The 22,787-nt window shown below is 52.8% G+C and overlaps 9 protein-coding genes across 9 annotated transcripts; 7 read left to right on the forward strand and 2 right to left on the reverse strand.

Annotated features, from left to right (window-relative positions):
• Positions 1-920: 920 nt before the first annotated feature.
• Positions 921-2,400, forward strand: STEHIDRAFT_133662 (glycoside hydrolase family 18 protein; the record flags this gene model as incomplete). The annotated part of the gene is made up of 6 exons (XM_007307978.1): positions 921-1,009; positions 1,075-1,159; positions 1,229-1,374; positions 1,444-2,020; positions 2,091-2,162; positions 2,221-2,400. The coding sequence occupies 6 exons, from the start codon at positions 921-923 to the stop codon at positions 2,398-2,400; spliced, it is 1,149 nt and encodes a 382-aa protein (XP_007308040.1).
• A 381-nt stretch (positions 2,401-2,781) lies between these two features.
• STEHIDRAFT_171016 (uncharacterized protein) lies at positions 2,782-4,929 on the reverse strand. The gene is made up of 7 exons (XM_007307979.1): positions 4,817-4,929; positions 4,162-4,723; positions 3,988-4,100; positions 3,836-3,932; positions 3,622-3,765; positions 3,440-3,527; positions 2,782-3,352 (listed from the first exon to the last, which is right to left on the reverse strand). The coding sequence occupies exons 1-7, from the start codon at positions 4,825-4,827 to the stop codon at positions 3,021-3,023; spliced, it is 1,347 nt and encodes a 448-aa protein (XP_007308041.1). The 5' UTR covers positions 4,828-4,929; the 3' UTR covers positions 2,782-3,020.
• Positions 4,930-5,858: 929 nt separating this feature from the next.
• Positions 5,859-6,320, forward strand: STEHIDRAFT_160470 (uncharacterized protein; the record flags this gene model as incomplete). Its single annotated transcript, XM_007307980.1, has 2 exons — positions 5,859-5,949; positions 6,052-6,320. 2 exons carry the CDS (start codon positions 5,859-5,861, stop codon positions 6,318-6,320), a joined length of 360 nt encoding a protein of 119 aa, XP_007308042.1.
• A 197-nt stretch (positions 6,321-6,517) lies between these two features.
• On the forward strand, positions 6,518-8,260 carry STEHIDRAFT_149215 (mitochondrial carrier). The gene is made up of 7 exons (XM_007307981.1): positions 6,518-6,641; positions 6,717-6,752; positions 6,814-6,906; positions 6,993-7,209; positions 7,281-7,537; positions 7,609-7,778; positions 7,960-8,260. The coding sequence occupies exons 1-7, from the start codon at positions 6,588-6,590 to the stop codon at positions 8,027-8,029; spliced, it is 897 nt and encodes a 298-aa protein (XP_007308043.1). The 5' UTR covers positions 6,518-6,587; the 3' UTR covers positions 8,030-8,260.
• A 969-nt stretch (positions 8,261-9,229) lies between these two features.
• On the forward strand, positions 9,230-12,456 carry STEHIDRAFT_84161 (ribosome biogenesis protein tsr1). The gene is made up of 10 exons (XM_007307982.1): positions 9,230-9,385; positions 9,443-9,503; positions 9,587-9,866; positions 9,938-10,460; positions 10,527-11,005; positions 11,066-11,321; positions 11,408-11,578; positions 11,638-11,848; positions 11,909-12,046; positions 12,120-12,456. The coding sequence occupies exons 1-10, from the start codon at positions 9,344-9,346 to the stop codon at positions 12,365-12,367; spliced, it is 2,409 nt and encodes an 802-aa protein (XP_007308044.1). The 5' UTR covers positions 9,230-9,343; the 3' UTR covers positions 12,368-12,456.
• Positions 12,457-12,769: 313 nt separating this feature from the next.
• On the forward strand, positions 12,770-14,309 carry STEHIDRAFT_171018 (uncharacterized protein). The gene is made up of 5 exons (XM_007307983.1): positions 12,770-12,956; positions 13,066-13,365; positions 13,485-13,646; positions 13,738-13,827; positions 13,929-14,309. Exons 1-5 carry the CDS (start codon positions 12,863-12,865, stop codon positions 13,985-13,987), a joined length of 705 nt encoding a protein of 234 aa, XP_007308045.1. The 5' UTR covers positions 12,770-12,862; the 3' UTR covers positions 13,988-14,309.
• A 199-nt stretch (positions 14,310-14,508) lies between these two features.
• On the reverse strand, positions 14,509-16,741 carry STEHIDRAFT_160473 (uncharacterized protein; the record flags this gene model as incomplete). The annotated part of the gene is made up of 7 exons (XM_007307984.1): positions 14,509-14,899; positions 14,965-15,065; positions 15,137-15,354; positions 15,421-15,847; positions 15,923-16,063; positions 16,106-16,214; positions 16,293-16,741. The coding sequence occupies 7 exons, from the start codon at positions 16,739-16,741 to the stop codon at positions 14,509-14,511; spliced, it is 1,836 nt and encodes a 611-aa protein (XP_007308046.1).
• A 1,073-nt stretch (positions 16,742-17,814) lies between these two features.
• Positions 17,815-19,278, forward strand: STEHIDRAFT_160474 (uncharacterized protein; the record flags this gene model as incomplete). The annotated part of the gene is made up of 4 exons (XM_007307985.1): positions 17,815-18,093; positions 18,186-18,416; positions 18,516-19,094; positions 19,189-19,278. The coding sequence occupies 4 exons, from the start codon at positions 17,815-17,817 to the stop codon at positions 19,276-19,278; spliced, it is 1,179 nt and encodes a 392-aa protein (XP_007308047.1).
• A 299-nt stretch (positions 19,279-19,577) lies between these two features.
• STEHIDRAFT_171021 (uncharacterized protein) lies at positions 19,578-22,099 on the forward strand (the record flags this gene model as incomplete). The annotated part of the gene is made up of 5 exons (XM_007307986.1): positions 19,578-20,230; positions 20,309-20,747; positions 20,815-20,919; positions 21,555-21,988; positions 22,058-22,099. 4 exons carry the CDS (start codon positions 19,578-19,580, stop codon positions 21,933-21,935), a joined length of 1,578 nt encoding a protein of 525 aa, XP_007308048.1. The 3' UTR covers positions 21,936-21,988; positions 22,058-22,099.
• Between the last annotated feature and the right edge of the window lie 688 nt (positions 22,100-22,787).

Raw genomic sequence — 22,787 nt, forward strand, 5'->3', positions numbered from 1 at the left:
TTTCTAAGATGCTGTAAGTTATCTGCATTGCTATCACTATTGCATATGATAGCGATTGGTTAGTTGGGATTCCGAGCACAGAACCGGGGCGATCTCATCTACATATTACAACATCGTCTTGGCCCGGTGAAAGGGCGTACCAGCAGGGGTCCATTGCTGAGTGATAGTCCACGGTACTGTACCATGGTCTCCAGATAGATGTTCTAACGAGTCTTTTGAGGTGAGGAGAGGACAGTTTTGACGCATAACATTTGGCACAACGCTTGGTGTACCACAACAGCCGAACCCATATCGACTGAAACAAAAGGCCTGACCTCAGTATTGTGGTTTGTGACAGTGTGGAGACAGGATCGTCCGGCACAGCCCGGTGGATATCATAAGTTTCTTTTGCCCTCTCTTAAGAGACTTATAACTGACTTGCAAGTATTCACTTCTTTCAGGTATGTCTCGCTCCGTTCACTGTCCTTGAGATTCGCCAGGAAATATAGACTGCCTAAACGAACATTGTATCACTGGGCGACTGGGGCGAATTCACAGCGGTTTGGACAACAGACAGGCCCGCGCGGAGAACTCGCACGCACTAGACAACAGTTGCGAACAGGGCTGTTACAGACTACAGTGAACAGTACCAGCAACTTTGCTCTGAATCATATATAAGAGGTTGAAGTGATCCAAACCTCCATTCACACATCTTCCTTCCCCCTCTCGTCCTTTCCTTTCATTTCCGACTTGAAGTCGCTTTCTTAAGGACTATCATGACCTTCCTTTCCAAACTAGCTGCGCTGCTAACAGCTGCATCCGTTTCATCTGCCTTGCCTGCGTCGCCTTGGGGTAGTATTATCCCTGTTCCCCTTGAAGGTGATTTCGCGGCAAACAACAAGCTTGGGCTTTGTGCTGCTGATGTCAACACCAGTGTTGCCATGGGCTGGTACGCTAGCTGGCACGAGGGCTACGCTCCTCTGGCGGAGGTAAGCTGGAACAAATATACACACATGGCCTTTGCATCTGTGTATGTCCCTTTTTCATTCATTTGTTTCTGGATAAATGCCGGACACTCACACTTGGATATTCCAGCACAACGAACTCCAATTCTTCTATTGCGCTGGAGGAAACCAACACGACCCTCCTCCAAGAGTTCGTATCTACGGCTCACAATAATGTGATTATCCTTCATATCTCTCTGATCTCTTTCTGTCTGCTGACGATGATATGTCCTCTCGACATGAAGAGTGTGAAAGCGTTAGTGTCTGTTGGAGGTTGGGATGGTAGCAGATTCTTCTCATCTAGTGTTGGAGACGCCACAAACCGGACTGCGTTTGTCAAAGCCCTCACTAACATGGTCAGCAATTACAGCCTCGACGGCATTGACTTTGAGTACGCCACCCGCCATTCTATCCGTTCTGCTGCACAGAAAATTGTGTCTGACGAATTCGTGGTCCCTAGCTGGGAGTACCCCAACGGGGCAGGGCTCAGTTGCAATACCATATCTCCTAACGACACCTCCAACTTCCTCTCACTCCTCCAAGAACTGCGCGACGATCCCATTGGTGGCTCTCTCGTTCTTTCTGCCGCCGCATCAATTCGGCCATGGAACGACGCCACCGGACAACCCTCCGCCAACCTCTCCGACTTCGCTTTAGTCCTTGACCATATCGCCATCATGGACTATGATCTCTTTGGATCGTGGTCTGACACCGCTGGGCCTAATTCAGCTCTCAATGATACTTGTGCGCCTACCACAGCTCAGACAGGATCGGCTGTGAGCGCCGTGAATGCATGGAGCACGGCAGGGATTCCTAAGGACAAGATCGTGCTTGGAGTGCCTTCATATGGTCGCTCGTTTAACGTGTCGAACGAGAATGCATTCCCCAATGGGACGAGCACATTGGCGTTATTCCCGGCCTTTGATAAGAATAATCAGCCTTTGGGGGATTCTTGGGATAGTCCTGGTGTTACGACCGATGCTTGTGGGAATGAGTCAGGCCCCAGTGGCGTTTTCGAGTTTAGAGGGTTGATAGAAGTATGTTTGGTTTCTAACTATCGCGGTAGACATCGTACATGAAACTCATATATACTGCATCGTGTTTCAGGAAGGGTATCTGACGGAAAATGGCACCGTTGTGGATGGGGTTGACTACGTCTTCGATGACTGTTCGCAGACGGTAAGAATCCAGCTTGTTCCCATCAGCGAAAACGTTACTGATTGCATTACAATTCCAGCCACGCATCTACAACTCTACATCTCAAGTCTACATTGCCTACGACAACGCACAATCCATGGCTGCCAAGGGCAGTTTCATCGCCTCCCAGGGGCTTCGCGGTTTCGCCATCTGGGAGACCGGAGGGGACAGGAGCGATATTCTTCTTGACTCTATTCGCTCTAGCATTGGATTTTCATGAACAAGGTATCACCCTCAGGCTGGCTTGCGGGAACACACCTCTTGTAGGGTTCATGATTTGGTGGCTTTTGATTTCTCTTTCTTCACGGGCTTCACGGGTTTCATGATTTTCTTACGTGGACATACGGTTCCGTACTTTCGTTATTGCAACACTCACTTATTGTACATCGCCACTGTCGTCATTTGTAGCTTTCACGTTCTACATTAATCGACCTAGTGACTTCAGAGTAGTTATTGTCATCGTCCGCCGGCATTCCCTTCACCGATAGAACCATGGAGGTTGATCACATCCATGGGATATGGAAGCATATCATTCCGGGACTCTCCAAGCGAACAGTGTACATGATCCTCGTTATGCCACTGTGGCTCTCATCACAGGTCACATTCTCATTCAGAAATGAAAAGCCGCAGGACTAAGATCTTCATCTACACTCATATTGTCGTACACAGCCAGCGCATTGGTTAAACAAAAACATTAGACGTGTACATTCCCCACACAAGCACGCTCTCTACCGTAACGAGGTACTTGCCGCTCCCTCCATCTAAGTTATGAACCTCCAAACTTCCATTCCAGACCATCGTAGTATTTCCACGGCCACCACTCCACAACTACTATTGTATTCACAAGTTCCCCTTCACAGGCGTTGGAGCAGGAGGAGGTGGCGGCTTCTCATATGCCCAATGTGAGATGAGCACGCCCGCTATAGCAGTCGTCGGCGGAACTCTGAACGTCGGCGCATCCTGCTCTTTCTTCACCGGTGCACTCGCGGCAGATTGAGCTTTATTGGCCGCAGCAGCAGCGTCTCCAGCGAGTGGATCACTGCCTGAGGTGACCGTGTCCACCTTGCCTTCCTGAACTTCCGCCACTTGTTTCCAGTCGCGGCGAGTGAAATTCGTGCCTTGAGCGTGTTCTAGGACTGCGACGACTTCTTCGCGAGTGTACCAGCGGGCGTCTAGACGGCAAACACGAGGTGAAGTTCGAAGATCAGCGTGGAATCTCCGAGTGAAGAAAGTTAGATGAAAGGATGAGGGACAGGTACCTTCGAGCTCGTTGTCAAGATCAGTTCGGATGGGCTGTGCTGGGTCAGCGGTAGCGAAGAAGCCGACCATCAAGTTTGCTGGGAATGGCTGAATGGAGGGTTAAAGCGTGGTATCAACGAGGTTGAGTCAATAATTTACCGGGCGGCGAATTCAATTATTACTGTAAGGAATCGTCGCTTACCCAAGGTTGCGTAGAGTGGTATTTGACGTTCCACACCCTGACACCGGCTTCTTCCCAGAGCTCACGCTTGACAGCATCTTCGAACGATTCACCGGGCTCGATGAACCCTGCGAGGGCAGAGTAGAAACTCCCAGGGAACTTTTTCTGTAGGAAATTAAGAGCACAACTCCGTCAGTCAATCAAGGCACGTCAGACACGGAGATCATAATCTCACATTTCTGCCCAGGAGAATGCGGTCATTGGCCTCGTTGGTGACCGCCATAATCACCACAGGGTCTGTTCTAGGGTGAGCAAAGTTGTGCAGGCCCTTGCTATACAAATGCAGTCAGATTGGAGTAGCGGCTGTGTCACACGATGCATACGCACGCAGTCGGGCAGGGCTCTCTGCCTGTATTATCCGCCCATGGAGTAAGTGAGCTGCAAGATAGTTTCCACCCCGCCCAGAGGGAGTACACAGGCGCAGCACAGGATGGGCAAAACTTGCGACAAGAAAGATATGGACGTTAGCCACGCGCTGAACATCAGGGGCAAGGCACTGACCTTGTTTCTGGCGTTCCAGTCGACCATGCTTCTGGCAACGGCAAATAAGCCAGCCTCATCCATGTCCACCTTCTGCATGGCCGCACGAGGTTCAGAGAAGGTGAGTTGCCGGTCGCGGAGGAGGTCATCCACTTGCCCTTCGGGTACATTGGTCAAGTCGATAGTGAAATAGGGCGTGCCATTAAAATTCTGGGCGGTCACCTGCGGATCATTACCGCTGAATTCGCTTGAAGGTAGAGCTTCAGCCTTCTGTTGATGTTCGTCAAGCCCAAGAAATACGATGGGAGGGCCTCGGAATCTTGCGGTCTCGACAATAGAGACACCTTTCTCTACCAGCTCACCAGCGTTCTGACCTTGGCCAAAAAATGGCTCTGATCCGATGAGGGGTCGAATTTCGTCGGTGGTCAGGCGAGCAAGAGCAGTACCCGAGATGAGAGGATCTCCGCGGCGGAAAGCTATCCAGCGGGTCGATGGCGAGATGGCGATGGCGTTGAGGAAAGTGGCTGAAGTGCGAAGCCAAGAAAGGCGATTCAAGGGAGATCCACCCAGAAAATTAACATATCTGGATGTCGAGGAGAGATCAGCATGACCTTGATGCAAGCATATTTGGAGGTATGGAGATTTCGGAGAGACGGATCGGGCAGAGACAGCTCACGTTTCGGACATGGCGAGCTGTCTTGCAACGGTGGAAGAGCTGCGCACGGGCCACGCGTGACGCACAAGGAGATGGAAACGAATGCTGTTGACCGCCAACTTGATGGCGGAGGCTCAGGTCAACGTTCAAGCTCAAGCTGTGAGACGAGGCTGGCGTATGTACGATGCTTACTGAGCTGCTTCAGTGTGGGCCACGGTGCCGCGGCGCTGTGGCTCACTAGCGTCCTTTGGCTCCGGGGCGCGCCGGGCTGTCGGCATGGGCCAATGTCACCCAGCGACGCCGCGACGAGCAGACGGTTACTCGGACAACCTTGTTCTTGTTCGGCTTTGTTCAAATATCAAGATCGATATGGCTTCTAATGCCACAGAATCCTGGCCGGGGCTCTTCGCCGCCCTATTGTTCTCCGTGCCAGGATGTGCATACTCCCATCGTCCTGCGATGCAATCCCAAGCATCGATTATCCCCTAACTGTGGCATGAAAATGTCCAACAGCTGATCATCGCAGATAGACAGCCCTCAGTTGGCCTGAATAGGACGTGTCTTTGAGGCTTCTTGATCCGGCCATGGATCTGTGGGTGCTTATATGTAAAGGGACCGACCGATGGCATGTCGTGTGAAGCGTCCCGGTTTCACTTCCATTCTCCCCCGGAGGGCGTGCTGAAACCGGTGCGTGTGCGTTACCTCATTTCAGAAGACTTGGCCTGACGATGACTTTCTTGATTCCCCATACAATGCCCTTCATTAACCCGGCCCTTGCCTCGCTCAGCGGCCTATCTCCTCTCGTGCCAACAGGTGCCAGCTCCGTTGCCTCCTGCCCCCACTGCCGAGCTCGAACGCAGCATAAATAACACGCCTCATTGCGCCTCAGCCTTCGTACTTTCGCCCTCCTCCCACAGCCGGCATCTCTTGTGCGGCTTCCGTTTCCTACCCCAGCGCCTTCGGTAAGCATCACCTTTAGCACATGCTCTCGCTCTTTCATCTTGCCTAACTCGACCTTCTTGCCTTTAGAGACTTCCTTTTGCGGTCCAAGCACTTAAACAGGATGCGCCAGAACGATTCACTTCACGCTCATCATGCCTGGGTGATCCGTGTACCAGACATACAGCTTCTGGATGAGCAGGCCCGCGATTCGGGTAGGTTTCTCTCGCTTTATAAATCAGCTGTGGATTTGGCTCGCTGACATTCAATATTTACTTCTGCATGTCACCGTACGATCTCTCTCAATCACCTTCTAGATGACCTTGCTCATACCTTCGAGTTGTTGCAGATGGCACATACACCCCCACCACCCCCATCACAGCCCCCATCCGCCAGAAACAATAAACCATCATCACAGCCCGCCACAACGCGGACATCGAAATCGCTCGCACAGACCATTGCCGAGGAATGGTCAAGAGAGTCGAAAGAAGCGAAAGAGAAGTGGAGAATGGCGGACGCGAAGCTCAGGGATTACTTCCCACCGAGTCGATCGAGTGTGCAGAGGAAACCAAAGGCAAAGATGTAGGAGGCGGACGAGGGGGACTACCTGCCGGTACAGTGAGCAGACGAGAGTTGGTTTGGCGGCCTTCGGACATGAACCTTAAAGCATCTAATCTAATCTATATTTGAACATCTCTATCTTACGTCACCAGACCTCCCAATTTGTCATATCGTTATCTACGTTCGCGAAAAAATATTGGTTGCAGGTTCGCGTTCTGCGCCACGTTCTATATACCGCACACCCTCAGTCCACTCGCGTTCTCGTTTAGGACTTCTGTCTAGAGGGAAAAAAATGTCGAAAACAGTCAAGGATCTGACGGCTGGAACGGCTGGTGGAATTGCGCAGGTGCGTGGGTGAGGTTCTGCATGTGGCAAAGCTGAACGTTGATCTGTCGTTTTGATGAAACCATGAACGCAACAGGTGCTCGTTGGGCAACCGTTTGACATCGTCAAAGTGGTGCGTGGAATCTCACAGATACAATGCTCTCCAGGCATGTTGAGATTGATTTGCGCCGCAGCGTATGCAAACGGCACCGCAAGGGACGTACAATGGCATGCTTCACTGTGCAGGCGGAATCTTCAAGAACGAAGGGCCTCTCGCTTTCTACAAGGTGTCGTCCGACCAGCGCGCTCGACCTATCCAAATGCGCCTCGAATCTAACAACTCGACACTTGCGCGTGTTTGCTTGCTCCTTAGGGCACTCTGACCCCACTACTGGGTATCGGTGTTTGCGTGTCCATCCAGTTCGGCGTCCTCGAGTACACGAAACGGCTCTTCGCAAACCAGAACGTCCTGAATGGTCGCGGAGGACCGGACGGAAAGCTTCTGACCAGTGGACAGCTCGTCACAGCAGGTGTCTTGGCTGGAATCGGCAACGGCTTTGTTTCAGGACCCGTCGAGCACATTCGTATTCGTGCGTCCTTTTCACGTTTATTTCTGTCGTGTGCCCTGTTCGTAGATGTTGAAGCCAGTCCCCTTCGCAAGGGCTACAGACGCAATCGAACACGAACCCGATCTATCGCGGCCCCTGGGACGCCATTAAGAAGATCAGTTCCGCGCATGGTATTGCGGGGATTTACAAAGGCCAGAACGTCACCTTCCTCCGCGAGGCCTCGGGGTACGGTATCTACTTCTGGGCATATGAGAAACTCGTACAGCGCGAGATGGCACAAAAGGGGATTAAAAGAGAGGAAATTAGCGCCACTAGTGCTGTTCTATACGGTGCTGCCGCCGGTTATGCTGTAAGTCATCAATACTTCTGTGAAAATCCGGTATTGACCGTATGGCCTGGTGGCCGTCTGCTTCGTCTCAGCTGTGGGCCGTTATTTACCCAATAGACATGATCAAGTCGCGGATGCAGACAGATGGCTTCTCGCCTGCAGAAGGTCAAAAGTACAAGTCTGCCGTGGACTGTTTCCGCACTGTTATGCGGACAGAGGGCGTCGGAGCGCTTATGAGAGGGCTGGGCCCCACGTTGATTCGGTGCGTATAACACGACCTCGTTATTCCGCAATAACCACATCTCATCGCAACTTTGTTTTCTCCTTTTCTACCTCGGTCTCGTGGTACGCCACCTCGCTGCTTGTCTGATTGTCGACGTGTCGGGCGGCCTATATTTTGTTTGCAAATCTCGCGTCTCTATCACGGTACTCGACGGATATAGGTCTCCATTCGCCAACGGCGCCACGTTCCTCGGATTCGAGATGGCCAACCGGTTACTCAACTCCTTCTGACAGCTGCGACTCCTCAGCATCAGTCCTACGATTCATGGCGTATCGCACCCTGACGACGTGGACGGAGAAAAATAGAATACACGCATCCTTGGTCAGTGCTATTGAGGATACCTTACTTGGTGTGGCTATAATGGGATCTAGAGCACATATAACCCGTACATGCAGAGACACCTATAGAGAAGCTTTCTCAGCTACATGTGCAACCTCGTCTGCATGCTTCCGACTTCTACGCCACCAGTGGTCCACAACTGCTCTGCTCCTCAAATCGAGATGTTGTCTCTCAACTGTCATATGTGGCGTCCCGTCGCGTCTCGCGCAAAACGCGTGTTTACTGGCTGGCCTCCCCTGGCAGCTATAGCCGTCGCGAGAAACCTACCGGATTCAGAGCGCACGCAACCAGTAGGATGAAAGGTCTGGCTGCCAAGTTTACATATACGGTTGTAGCGTGTCCAGGCCTGTCCCGTAGGGTGACTTGCTTCGGCCTGAGTCGCAGCTGCTCTTCCTTGGCGGACGCTTTGACGATATGGATATCCTAGGATGTCGTGGTCTAAGAGAGTCAGTATTCCCACTGGCTACAGGCAGGCTGAGCATCCGCTGAGACTCACTAGTTCGGGGTCATGTCATCGTGCTTCTTACAGAACTAGTTTGTGCCTTATTCCCACTCACACCGACACCTTGAGTCAACGGAAGGCCCGTCTCACGGAAAATTAGGGATACCAGGTAAATGAAAGCGAAGGTCGGCGGGGTTATGACGGTGGGTACGGAACCGTAAGTGTGAGGCTCTGTTCGAGGGGTACACACCAGCAGATGCTCGTGAGCTAATTATAGTAGGCTGACCTGTCGAAGACGAGCTCTGTCGGTCTCGTGAACTATGAGACCCTTTATCAAGAAGCCTTTTGCTGGACGAAAGCGTCAGGACTGTCGGTGCTCATGGTGAGCGTCCGGCAACATGCACATCGAAGCTTCATTATTGTAGTGTGTACTTTTTTGGACCAGTTTTATTTTGTCGCCCTTTTCCAGGCTTGTGGGAGATGTGCCTACAGTGCGATACGTGATTCGAGGAGAATTCGAAGATCTTGAGCTTGCTGTGGCCCGGGTTCTGGGTGCACTGTGGCACCAGAGGGGCCACAATGCACGTGCGTCGCTGAAAATTTGGTCGCGAAAGTCGAATATAATATTCTATCGCGTTGGCTGTTCTCAACGGTCTAGAGGAAGCTGCTCTCTGTTTCAGTAGTGCTCTGATCTGTATCATACCTGGCCTTTGGTTTTATCCTTGCTACCTTTGACGACAACACTTGAGAACGCCAGGACATCATGCCGGAAGCCTTCCATCATAGACCGGGTGCATTGAAGCAGGTATGGGGAAGTCTCCTAGGTAGCATACCTCCACGACCTTATGCTGGAATCGTATAGACGAACAAAAACTTTAAGTCAAAACATGCTACTAAGTCGTCCTTAAAAGAACTGGCCAAAGGTGTGTCGACTGCCCCAATTTTACTTGCTCACATCGCATACACACCCATCGATCCTGAAGTATACCTCCTTCGCTCTCGGTAGGCAAAGTACAACGCCCGTCACCAAAAGCTTCATCAGCAAGCAATGCCGCCGCGCAATCAAAACTGAATCGACGGAACCACGCAAAACAGACTCAGAGTACAAAACGTCAAGCTCTTGTCTCTGCGACTCGAATCTTCAGCGGTGTAGATGGAGCACCACGGATCGTGGCCGTTGTGCCTCTTACAGAAGATGTGAATGCGAAGGCGGCTGCTTCTGCGCTTGCTGCATCATTAGATGTTTCTGTGGATGATATGCCAGAGCAGGGGATATGGAAGATCAAGTGCGTTTTATATTCACTAGCATGTAATCCTATTTCTTTCTGACAAAACCGGCTGACGATTTTTCGTATAGAGCAGAACGCTTCCGAACCTCCCTCCAATTCATCAACTTAGCATACCGAGACCTGTACGCCACCCTCGATGCCTGTAAAGCAGCCGACTACGTCGTCTTCATTCTCTCTCCTACCGTCGAAGTCACCCCCTGGGGCGACATGCTCCTCCGAACTCTCCAAGCTCAAGGTCTCCCCGATGTTGTCTCTGTCATTGCCCCCGGCTATCCCATCGACCCAAAAACTCGCCCGGGGATCCTCAAGTCTTTATTATCTTTCATGCAATATTTTGCGCCGGAACAGTCGAGGGTCTTTGATCTGGAGGTGGGATCGGATAGGTTGAGTGCGTTGCGGATGTTGTCGGAGGGAAAGCCGGGAGATGTGAGGTGGAGAGAGGGAAGGGCTTGGTTGTTGGGTGAGAAGGTCGAGTGGGAGGAGACGAGTGGAGAGGGAACGTTGAAGGTGACGGGTGTCGTACGCGGAGCTCAACTTTCCTCGAATCGGTTGGTCCATCTACCTAATTATGGAGACTTCCAGATATCCAGGGTAAGTCGTTTTCGCCACGTTTTCTCGACAGACTCTAACTCAAACTTAAAATTATTACACTTGAAGATCGAGTCTGCACCCTTACTCCGCCAGTCGAAGGGCCACGGTACTACGATGGACGTCGAGCCCAGCCTTTTGGCTGAGGCGAATGCCGATGATGCTGATTCCTTGGTGTCGAGCAACGATCCTGATGAGATGGAGAACGAACAGACATGGCCTACCGAGGAGGAGATGCAGGATGCTTCTCAGATGGGCGACGACCAGCCGGAAATCCCCTCGGCAAGGAATGGGACGACGCCCAAGTCCGTGAAGATTCCGAAGGGTATGAGCGCATATCAGGCCGCTTGGATCGTGGACGATGACGATGATGCGGATGGTGAGGATCGAGAGGGCGAGGGCGAGAATGGAGCCGATGAAATAATGGCTGATGAAGAGGGTGGAGAGCCGGAGGAGATGGTGGATTTTGCAGAGGTTCAGGAGATGGAATCGGAGAGTCGGAAGAGCGTCGCTTTTCAGGACTTGGACGTCGAGGAGGAGGAACGACAGTAAGCACACTGCCTCACACCCACCGCCACTTGCCTCTGACTGACCATACTATATCTCAGGCTCGAGGACTGGCGTCAGCGTAAACGAGAGGAACAAGACGATCTCGAGTTCCCTGACGAAATCGATACCCCGAAAGAGATACCGGCACGGACACGCTTCCAACGCTACAGAGGCTTGAAGTCTTTCCGAACAAGCCCATGGGATCCCTATGAGAACCTCCCTCGAGACTATGCTCGGATATTCCAGTTCGAAGACTTCAAGCGGACAGAGCGAAACATTTTCCGACGTGCTGAAGAGGAGGGTGCAGGTATCTCGGTGAGTTTTTGTGTCACGATACGATATCGTCTTTCCTGCTTGGCTTCGCCCTTTATTCATGTACGCTGATGGTTTCTCACTGACAGCCTGGAACGAGAGTGACAGTATTCTTGAAGAACTGTACAAAAGAGATGTCAGAGCACGATCCCAGTCGTCCTTTCGTGATCTTCGGCCTTTTGCAGCACGAGCACAAGAAGTCGGTCCTGAACTTCACCGTTCAGCGCAACACCGAGTACGACGGCTCCGTTCGGTCAAAAGTTTGTCTTTACCTTTTCATGACCTCATACTTCCACACTAACCGGGCACCTACGTATAGGACCCTCTCATTCTTTGTATAGGACCTCGACGCCTCCGTATAAACCCTATATATAGCCAGCACACCCGTGGCGGTGGTAAAGGCCCGAACAATGTACATAAGTTCGAGAGGTACCTTCGACATGGAAACACATCGGTTATGACGACGTATGGGCCTCTTGTCTTTGGCAAGCAGCCGTGTGCGCTGTTGAGGGAGACGTCGGATCCTCAAGGTACTTTGCTCTGCAGTCTTGACTTGTTGTGACGACTAGATGACTGAGTTTGATTTGTAGCGCCGGAACTTGTGGCGATGGGCACGTTCATGAACCCGGATACTACACGGATTGTGGCGAAGAAGATCGTCCTCTCGGGCCATCCGTTCAAAGTACACAAGAAGACCGCCACCGTCAGATACATGTTCTTCAACCAGGGTACGTATCCCCTTCCCTCGCCGTATTTATCATTCGTTATCCAACTCACATGTTCCTACTTTCTGTCCAATAGACGATGTACTCTACTTCAAGCCCATCCAGCTTCACACCAAGCACGGACGCACAGGTCACATCAAGGAGTCCCTCGGCACGCACGGATACTTCAAGGCTCACTTTGACGGCCCGATCAATCAGATGGATACGATTTGTATGAGCTTGTATAAGAGGGTGTATCCGAAGTGGGGAGAGCTATGGACTGAGAAGAGGGGTTTGGGGGCGAGCGAGGGTAGGGAGAAGGATGTGGATGCGATGGAAGAGTGAACGTGTTTGAGAGATAGTGTATGTGGACGGGGTTCGATGATTTCTGCGGTGTTCTGATATCTGTCTGTATTCGGCGCTGTTGTAGCGATAGCGGGGAAGTTGAATCGTTGTTGTATCGAAGCTTCAATGTCATCTTGTCTCTTTGACTGCGGTGTGGCGCGGATATGTGGCGCCTGGAAGTGATTATGGAGGAAACGGCGATGTTATTCCTTGGGCCTATGCGACTATCACTACAGTATGATCGTCTTGAAGACCCAATGGGCTCGAAATCCCAAACAGGGACGACTGGTCTCATTGTTCTCCAATTTACGGTATGCCATGCCCTAGCCCAGTCGTTGCCTCGTTGCGTTGCTCGCTACAGAACAAACGCACATCAAAATCCTTCAACTCGACTTCCATCATCTCGCCTCACCTCCAACGCACAACTCCGCTCTCCTTTCACCACCATCTCGGCAATCTTAAATCCTTGACTCCAACACAAGACTCATAAGAAATATGAGCATGAACGATAGGTCTGCTTCTGTGGCGGCGACTGTAGGGTCTGGGAACGATAGCGTTAGGGGTTTCGGGGAAGCAGACACCAAATTCGGTAAACCTTTGTTTCTTGCAATACTTCCCTATCCCATCCCGCTCTATTTCAACCCAAACTAATCTTCCCATCCTATGTACCACCAATCCTTCACGTCCCCTCTATGCAGACACGAGCATCACCCGCGAACGTACCGCCTCTCCAGGCGGCATGGGCATGTCCATCGACCCCGGCACCGGCAGTGGTCAAAGCTCAGCGCTGATGACCCCCATAGCCGACCCTTCTGAGCAAGGTGGCAATAATCCGAATTATCCCGCCAGTTTTGCGCGACGGTTGCCCGCGGGACAGGTGGGGACTACTTCTGGGGATCCGATGTCGCAGAAGAAGGTGAAGGAGATACAGAATTGGAGGCAGTCGCAGGTGATTCCGGAGGACTTGCAGGGGGCGTTGGGAGGTTCGACTCAGGATGGTGAGTGCTTGCTTGCTCGGAATGGGACTGTTCTTTGTGTGTGTGATTGCACAGGTGTTGAACTGAACTTGAATGTCTATCTTTGTGTGCGGGCTCTGCCGTTCCTAACTTATAAGCAGACGAGGAAGAGGACGAACTGGAGGAAGACGAAGAAGAGACAGAATCGCAGACTCAAGAAGTTCAATATCCCTCTGCTATCCCCTCCGCACGACTCGGGTCCGAAGCCCCACCTTCGCCTTTACGCCTCCTGCAGCGTCGGAATCAAATCTATCCCCATGCCAGTTCGTCTTACTTTTCTCGCCACCTGTCTTTCTTTCGCTCCCCCGTCCAGTTCTAACGTGATCGTCGCACCGTTTTCTTTGTCGTACATAGGCTCAGTGAGTCCCAACGGATCCATGCTCGTGCTCCCATACGGTCAATCCCGCTCCAACTCCGTCGAGAGCTTCTCGAGCTTCCCTTCCGGTAAGCCTCATTGACGCCATTCACAATCCCCACAAGGTTCCAACCTAACAAATATAACGCTGACCGTTCTTATTACCCCTTCACTCAACGCAACTGCTCAGCCGTCGACCAGCCAGAGTACGACAGCGATCAGAGCATGCTCGACGACCAACGTTCCTGAACGTTGAACGCGCAAAGACCTCTCCACCACTGCGCGACTTTGACTCTTATCGTTCCCGAAGTTATGAGTCTACTCTACCACCCACCGCCGTGTGAGGATGGGTGGACACGATAACGATAGGATACGAATAGTTCTGTATATCCATATCCGAGTGAACGTTGAAGCCGGCTGAAGTTTCTTTTTTGTTTGTTTGTTTGTTTGTCTGTTTGTTTTGATACACGATGATGATGATGCCGTTCTGTACGTATAACTTCACTGTTCGGGTTGACCGCTGTATGCATATATTCTTGATTTTGTTCTGTTTTGTGCCGATAAATATACGGTGTTATTCCCATATATATTGCATAGGGCCCATTGTGGTATAAGTAGCTTGGGCGAGAAAGGTGCTTGATCATGTCATGGAATAAACAGAGAGAGAACATCCATATACAGAAGCATCCAGAATAAAAATAAGATGCATACATATCAAGTCAACACAAACACAACACACACTTCCAGTCTCAACACCGACATGACCACAACTACACATTAAACCTAACAACCTGCTGCCCACCCCCCCTCTCCACCTTCAACAACCTCTTCGCAACCCCCCACCTCTGCACCACCTGCCCCGCAATCCCCACCCCACCCGTACTCACCCCCGCACTACCCAGCCCAATCCCCGCCATAGCGCCCGTGCCCACGAGCGCGATGAGCGCGTCGGCCTTCGCGCCTAAAACTTCTTTGAGCTTCGGGAAGGGGAGGGAGTAGTTCGGAGGGGAGGAGAGGAGGACGAGGAGCATGTGGGCGGTGAGGATTTGGGGGATGGAGGTTGGGCTGGTGGAGGTTGAGGGGTTGGTTAGGGAGGAGAGGGTGGAGGAGGTGGGGGAGGGTGGGGAGGGGAGTTGGGTGGAGAGGGATTGGAGGTGGGTTCTGAGGAGGGGGGAGAAGCGAATTAGTGGTGGTGGTGTGATTTGTTTGAGATTGTGAGGACGTACATGGTTTCCTTCGCCCGTGGAGGCTTATGGATTCCCTTGCCCGTAACGTCGTACGGATGTCCTGGCATGATGATATCGCCCACAGAGGCCCATATCTTTGCCTAAATGGGCAGAGAACGACCATCAGCCCCTATCTCGATGCAAAGGTAAAAGCGAGAGAATAAAAACGCACGACGATCCGCTCAACATCGCTCGTAATCTTGATCTTCAACCTCCCGCTACCACCGAGCTTCGTAGGCGTGCTCACGCTCTCCGTGAGCAGCGGTCCTTCCGCTTGTGTCGATGCAGAGGGTGGTGAGGCGTGTGCGTCTGGGTCGATCGAGATCTCGGAGACGTGGGAGGGGGTGGGTGAGGATGAGGTCGGTTCTGAGTCTTGTGAGTGTGCTGGAGCTAGTGGATATACGGAAGTAATAAGGATGTGTGGAATGGATTGGAGAGAGAAGAGAAGAAACGGACGTTTGCTGTACATGACCGTCTTCTCGTCATTCCCATCTTCTTCCTCGTCTCCTCCACGTCCATTGATCACCTCGTTCGGCGAAACCGTAGCATTCCCATCGTCTTCATCTCCATCCTCATCTTCACCCAGCACCTCCTCACCTAACCCACTTCTCGTCCTCGATCTCGACCTAGCCTTCGGGACCGGAGTGGCGAACGAGCCCGTAATATCTCCAAGCTCAGCATCCATCCTCTCGTCCGTCAGTAACGTATCGTTCATTCCGCCTTCGTTCTTGAACTGTAGAATCCGACCCGGTGCGCCTGGCGTGTTCCAGAAGGCTTCTTCTCTCGAATCGGAGGGCTTCAGGGGAGTGGTCGGTTTGGGACGAGAAGAGGAGATCGTTTTGGTGAAGGGGATACGGCCGCGTTTGCGTGTTAGGGCTTCTTTCTGTTCATACGTCCAGCAACAGTCAGTTCGCGAGCACGAGAAGACGCGTCCGAAAAGATAGTTAAAGCCACTCACGCGTGCCCTAAGCTCCTCGATCCTCGCATGCGCATCCCTGATCCTCTCCTCCTCCTCTGCCGCCATCGCCTTCGGGTCCTGCTGCTCGTGACCTCTCCCGTTTGGGTCTGCATTTTGAGCCTTCAACTTAGCCGTTGGATTCTATTCGAGCTTAACAAGGTGTGAGAAGAGGCGAGAACTGACTTGGATGAGGGCTTCGTTGAGGGAGGACATGTTTGAGCGGATGGAATGGATCTGGTCGAGGATGGCGGAGACTTGGGATTGGGCGCGGGGCATGGGGCGGATTGAGGAGCTGGATGGCGTTCAATCGTAAGGACCGAAGACATTATGAGCAAGTATAAGGGCAAGGGTGAATGAAAGGAAGGCGTACTAGCGATTGAGATACTTCAAAGCTGCCTGCGCATAGACCTCCGGCTCAAACTCCTTAGGCCGCTTGACATCGTCCCTCCTGCTCGCAGGCTGCTTCCTCAACGGCGTCGCACTAACAACATCTATCCTCGTCAACTCGGGCTGCATCACGACCGTCTGCGTCTGTCCACCGCCATCCGCGTCTCCCGCACCACCACCGCCCGTCGCCGTCGTATTTGCGGCCACGGTAGTCGTGGTGACAGACGAAGGCGCGACGACGGTGAAGAGACCGAGTTCCGAGGGGTCTGCATCGCGGATGAGATCGCCGAGGGGGGTGTGGAGGACTGCGTTGGTGAAGAGATTGCCGGTTGAGGAGGGTTGTGGAGATGTGAACGCGGCGGAGGATCGGATGGAACGGGCAAGGTTGTTGAGCCGGTCGATGTTGTCGGAGAGGGTGAGTGAGGGGCCCATCGTTGGCGTTGTGGTCAGCGTTGTGGTCGATGGTGGCGAGATAGTTCGACTTCAACTGAGAACGACGCGCTTGAGCCTGCCCTAAGGTCTGACGCCACACAACGAGTGGCCCATAACGTTCTCTCACCTTGCGCACAACCATCCCTCGAGAGATAGATGCATGGTTATCGATATGAACCCCATGACGGTCCATTCAATTGCTCATCCATGGCTATCCAGCTCCCTTAGCGAGCCTTCTCTCTGTCAGCTGCAGCATCGATGTGCTTCCTTGAGCTTGACACCCTCCGACGCTTTTACGCTCGACGACTCATCTCTGAAGCGGCCCAGAAACACCGTCACACGGTCGTCTTTTTCAAGCAGTCTGACTGGCTGGTATCGCCGCATCCGCGCAGGTCTAGACGAACCATCCAGACCCGTCGACGCCTATACGCAGTCCCCGCCCAATGAATGCATCCATGTTTCGTGATTCTACTTCGCTTTGACGTTTTGTGACAGTGTTTCCGCTATGTTCAGCCCACACGCACGGCCGATGTCGTTCGATCCGGGGTGCTCCGTGACATTCGTGTCGTTCCGAGCCCCCTTCGTTCGTGCGCGTTTCCTTCGTTCATACCTCCTCCGGGACTTATAAAGCAGTACATATGGGCATGCTGATCTGGCAAGCAATACCGCCCCTTCTAAGAAGCTTTTGCGCCCTCCGAGCATTCGCGCCCATCCTTCGAACACTAGTGCATCATGTCCGCACAAGTTCAGTAATGGATTGTTGACATTGCCCCTTCTATTCCCACTGAACTCTTTTTTTATATTTGGAACAGAGCGTCATTCCAGCGGATGTTGTCCCCCTTACTGACGAGCATCGCAAACAGATCAGCGCTTCTGCCCCTCTACTGGCGGAGCATGGACGTGCCATCACGCGTAAATTCTACTCTGTCCGTCCATCCTTCTTCACCTTCACTCTCTTCCACTCGAACCACATCGCGCAACACAAACCGACCCTCTCTCTCCTCTCCTCTCCTCTCCCATCACACTCCCATTCTCGGGCTTCTTCTCACTGAAATGGCTTCGCTCTACAGACCATGATCGCAGAGAACCCCCCTCTCCGCCACGTCTTCAGCAAATCAGCCCAAGACACAGGCCACCAAGCCGATGCGCTCGCGGGTGCTCTGTACGCCTATGCAACGAACATCAACGACCTGTCGCCGCTGATCCCCGTCGTCGTCCGTATCGCGCATAAACATGCCGCGCATGGGATTACTGGGGAGCAGTATGGGATTGTCGGGACGTATCTTATTAGGACGTTGTGTGAGTATTTTGGGGACGCGTTCACGGAGGAGTTGAAGGTTGCTTGGTATAACGTAGGTCTCTCCAGTCCACTACTGATGATTTCATACTTCCTCTATCTATCCCTACTACTTGTTCGGCATTCTCACTAATTTATATAATCCAGGCATACTGGCAGCTCGCCAAAATCTTCATCGACCAAGAAGCCAAACTATACGCGCAAGCCGCCTGGACCGGCTTCCAGGCATTCCAAGTGGCAAAGGTCGAGAAAGAGTCGGCCGTCATCTCGAGCTTTTATCTCGAGCCCGTCCATGGCTCGCAATTGTCCATGAAGCCGTTCATGCCGGGGCAGTATCTCACCGTACGGCTCTGGGTGGAGGAGATCGGGGCGTATCAGGTTCGTTGGGGCGTCTACCCTTTCCTTCCCTTTGTTTCTGTGTCTTATCGTCATCGGTCTGACTTTTCCTGCTCAATTGGTGAATGGAATACTATCCAGCTCCGACACTACTCCCTCTCCGACGCCCCAAACTCCTCCCAATACCGCATCTCAGTCAAACGCGAGCCAGGCCTATCCACATCCTCCCCCTCCAACACCTCCCACCCAGGCTTCATCTCCAACCTCCTGCACGAACAATACAAAGAAGGCTCCATAATCGAAGTCGCGCACCCTTATGGCGATTTCTTGCTCAGTACATCGTCGACGCCCACGCCCACGCCCGTCGTGTTCATCTCAGCCGGCGTCGGCGTCACGCCCCTGCTCGCCATGTTCAACTCGCTCACTGGCACCTCGTCTTCCAACGAGCGCAAAATAACGTGGATCCAGGGCTCGAGAAATAGTGCCGAACAGGCTTTCGCGGCCCATGTGCGGAATGTGGTCGGAAAGTCTGGAGGCAACGTGAAGGCCGTGTTTTTCCATAGTCGGCCGGGGGAGGGGGAGGTGCCAGTTAAGGAGGGGAACGGTGAGGGTGATTATGATTTTGCAGGACATGTGGATTTGGAGAAGGTGCCCAGGGAGGAACTGTTCCTGGGAGAGGGAGATGAGGGGGCGGAGTATTATGTTTGTGGGCCGGGGGAGGTATGTCTCTTTTCTCTTTTCTTTCGTTTCTTTGGATGGGGGAAGGGGTTCGGTGCTGATTATTTGGTTGAATGTTTTTTCGCCGATATTTTAGTTTATGGCGAGTGTGGCGAAGAAGTTGGGCGAGATGGGCGTGCAGAGTGGACGGGTGCATATGGAGGTGTTCGGGGCTGGTGGAATCTAGAAACAAAACGGGATTAGATGGTGAAGGCATTAGGTTGGGTTGTTCCTCGGGCTCTGTGCGACATTGATAATCGTCGATGTTGTACTTCTTGTGCTATTGCAATGTAATGATATGCACTGCTCATACATCACTATTTCCCTTCACTCGACCCGTGTAAGTGTTGAGATTGCACGCCACAGTCGACTGCGATTGAGTGGCACCGCGACACTGACTGAGATTTACGTCACGGTACGCGTCGAAGTTGAATGAAATCTGGACGCGCTCTTGTTCCTTCACCTTATACATATTACAAACGCATGATGGCCGATGCGCTCGCAAGACCGATAGCACCAACGAACTCAAACTCCCTATCGATGCCACCTCCCACAACTGCTCCTGCTCCTGTTCCCGCTCCTGCACCCTCCGCCGCACCGACAGAACCTCAGTCCACCACCGAGCCTGCATCGATATCCGCACCTGCGCCACTAGCACCAGAACCTACCTCCGCCCCCGCATCCACATCAGCCCTAGTGCCAACAACAGCACCAGCGCCAGCACCAACATCATCACCAACACCCGCCCCCACCCTGCTCACAACCCTCCAATCCCAAATCGACGCCCTGACAGACTTCAGCTCCCGTCTACAATCCCTGCGCGCTCTTCCCCCTCTCATCCTCCGTTCCTCCGGCCTTAGCACCAGACCGCTCAACAGCACCAGTCTATCCAACCTCTCCAACGTAAATAATGTAAATGGCGTGAATGTGAACGTTGGGGCGCCGGCTTCGGAACAGGTTCCGCTGGCGCAGACCGTGAAGAGGGTGTTGGAGGAGATGAAGAACGTGAAGGGGTCGTTGGTGGGTGGGAAGGTACAAGATGCTCTAAAAGCTGCGGAGGAGAGCGAGAAGAGGGAGGGGTTGGAGGGGATTGGGGCTGGTGTTCGGGGAAGAGGGAGGAGAGAGGTCAGGAAGAGGAGGTACGTTCGTTTTCCGTCGTATCTGAAGGTCTTACAATATTAATATATAATCACCTCTGGTCTGTCGATATCGTGCAGACGTTCCCCAACACCAGAATCCCCCCGTCCCTACCCCGCTTTCCACCCCAAACCGACCTCCGTCTTCCCCGACCTCCCACCACACTCAAAACCCCTATCCCTCTCCGCACTCCCGTCGTATATCAGGGAATTCAACGCGTCCGCCGCCTCGGGTACGGCGAGACTGCATGTATGGTACTCTTCTGACCGACTGCGGCCGGCGTCTGCTAGCGAGCTGAAGACGCCGTTGGTTTTGCGGTTCTTGATTCCGGATGTTGTGAAGGCGTATCTGACGGTTGGGATTGCGTCTGAGATTGATGAGGCGGGCGAGAGTGGGAAGGATGAGAAGAGGATGAGGATGGCTGTGAATGGGAGGACAAAAGCTATAGGAGATGGGCGAGGTGACGGGGAGGGGATGATAGTGGTGGAGAATATCACGACGTTTGGATCCAGAGAACAAGTGCGTCCATGAGCTCTCTTGGTACATCTCATCTGAACTCATTGTGATCCTCCGCACCTTCCAACAGAAACCACCACATTCACAGTCTGAATACCTCGTATTCCAGAGACTGAGCCAGCATCTACTGAGGATGGTCCAGTCGACCCCTCGCGTCCCTTTCCAAACACTTGCGGTGCGTTTCCAATTTCATTATCACCCCTCCACTCCATCAAACGTCGTTCTTTGTCCTCCTCACCCCTGTGGCCAGCCTATTCTAATTCTACCCATATATGAATTCTTGCCTTATGTGGCTCCCTCTCTATGATCGCTGACGCTGACATTCTCCTTGTTTCCCCCTGTTTGCGCGGCATCACCCCTCCGACACATTCACTTGTGATCGGCTGCATTCCTCGCCACGGTGAATCGACCCCCATTTCTACGGTCAACTGGACAACAACTTGACTGGCCCTCCCCGTCCGACCTCTCTCGCCGAATTTGACGCGCCGGGAACGCACTAACACATCTATGGATACGCCGTGCATTCGTGACGCGTTTTTTGTCTCACTTCACTAAACACTAACCGGCCGACACTAACCCGACGCGTTCTATCGACCCTCTGAATTATGTCCTCTTTCGTTCTCTTTCTCTTTCTCTGGTTTTGTTTTTTTCTGGCACGCACCCCGTGGTTGTGGTTGGGCTCGCTTTGTCCGTCGCCCTCTGCATCTGCGTCCTGTGCACCACACCACACCACACCCCAATCGGTCGTCGTGATGGCACGTCACATCATGCTGCCCTGCTCCCAATAAAAAATGAAAATGAAAACAAAAGACGATGATGGTCTCTTACCAAACCCTCTTCTCGACGCATTGCACGGTGTGTCAACGCGTGTTGTCGAGCGAGGGATATATTCCGCCTGTTGCGAGGATTTGGAGGCATGAGCAGGAGGATCCGGAGGAAGGGCAGATGCAGTTGACGGTGCAGGGGCAGGGGCAGGGCCAAGGGCAAGGGCAGGAGCTACAACCCCTTGATACGAATGGTGCGATGGGTGCGAATACGAATGAGGTGGGTGCTGGGGGTGCCGTCGCTGTTGTGGCTGCGGAGGGAGTAGCAGTGCCAGGCGGGGAGCAGCTGAGCATTGCAAGTCGCGAGGAGGGCGAGGGCACTCTGAAGGGGGGATGGGAGGCTAGGCATGTTACGTGTTTGAAATAGGAGGGGTTGTTTTTTTGGCCTCATTCGACCAGGGGAACGAACGGTGTCGTTAGGTATGTCGGTGTAATTTTACGTTTGCATAGTCTGGGGGATCATTGACGACGGGATGATTGTGTCGGTAGTTGACGTGCCATCCACATCGCGATCTTACGTTCGTGCCACAGTAGGCAGACGGTCCATGTCGGTGATGACGCGTTGACGGTGCCCTCTCGTCGAGATGTCGAGATCTTCCATTTGCGACGCTTGGCCTGCCATAGGCCGAGCCTCTGTCACATTGTGTCATTGGTTCATTGTGGTCGCGGTTGCGTCCCGTTTGTGCTACTATGTCTATTCCTGGCAAGGGCAAACACGAGACGAGATTGCTATGGAGAGATAGCCTGTGTCCGTGTACGATCCATTGGATTTACCTCTATAGCTAAATGCGTTCACGATATGCGCTCACAGGGATAGGGGCTACTTACCCATTACTCACGGGATGCCAGTGGGGTCGATTGTAGGCTCGAGTTCAGATTGTCGGGTTGGGAAAGAGGCGAAGACCTTAATTATTACGCTCTTCATGCATACAGCAAAGATAACGAAAACCCAGCGGATGTGGGCATCCTTTTCTAGTCGACCGAGCATATCGACGGGACGATATGGATAATTTCGTGGTTTCCGCAAAACTGGTCTCATGTCGATCCCCCAGTCTGTACTCGTATGTTCGTGTAGGCCGCAACCACCGCCGGCTCTTACCGCATGCCTGCTGGGAACCGATAAATCAAATGCACGGCTGCGCGTGCGGGAGCATCGACAAAATCGGCTCTGGGCATCTTGTCAACGGTCTGCTGCCAAACGCCAGACGCTTTCCGTCCG

The sequence above is a fragment of the Stereum hirsutum genome (genome assembly GCF_000264905.1).
Source record: "Stereum hirsutum FP-91666 SS1 unplaced genomic scaffold STEHIscaffold_14, whole genome shotgun sequence".
NCBI classification, from domain to species: Eukaryota; Fungi; Basidiomycota; class Agaricomycetes; order Russulales; family Stereaceae; genus Stereum; species Stereum hirsutum.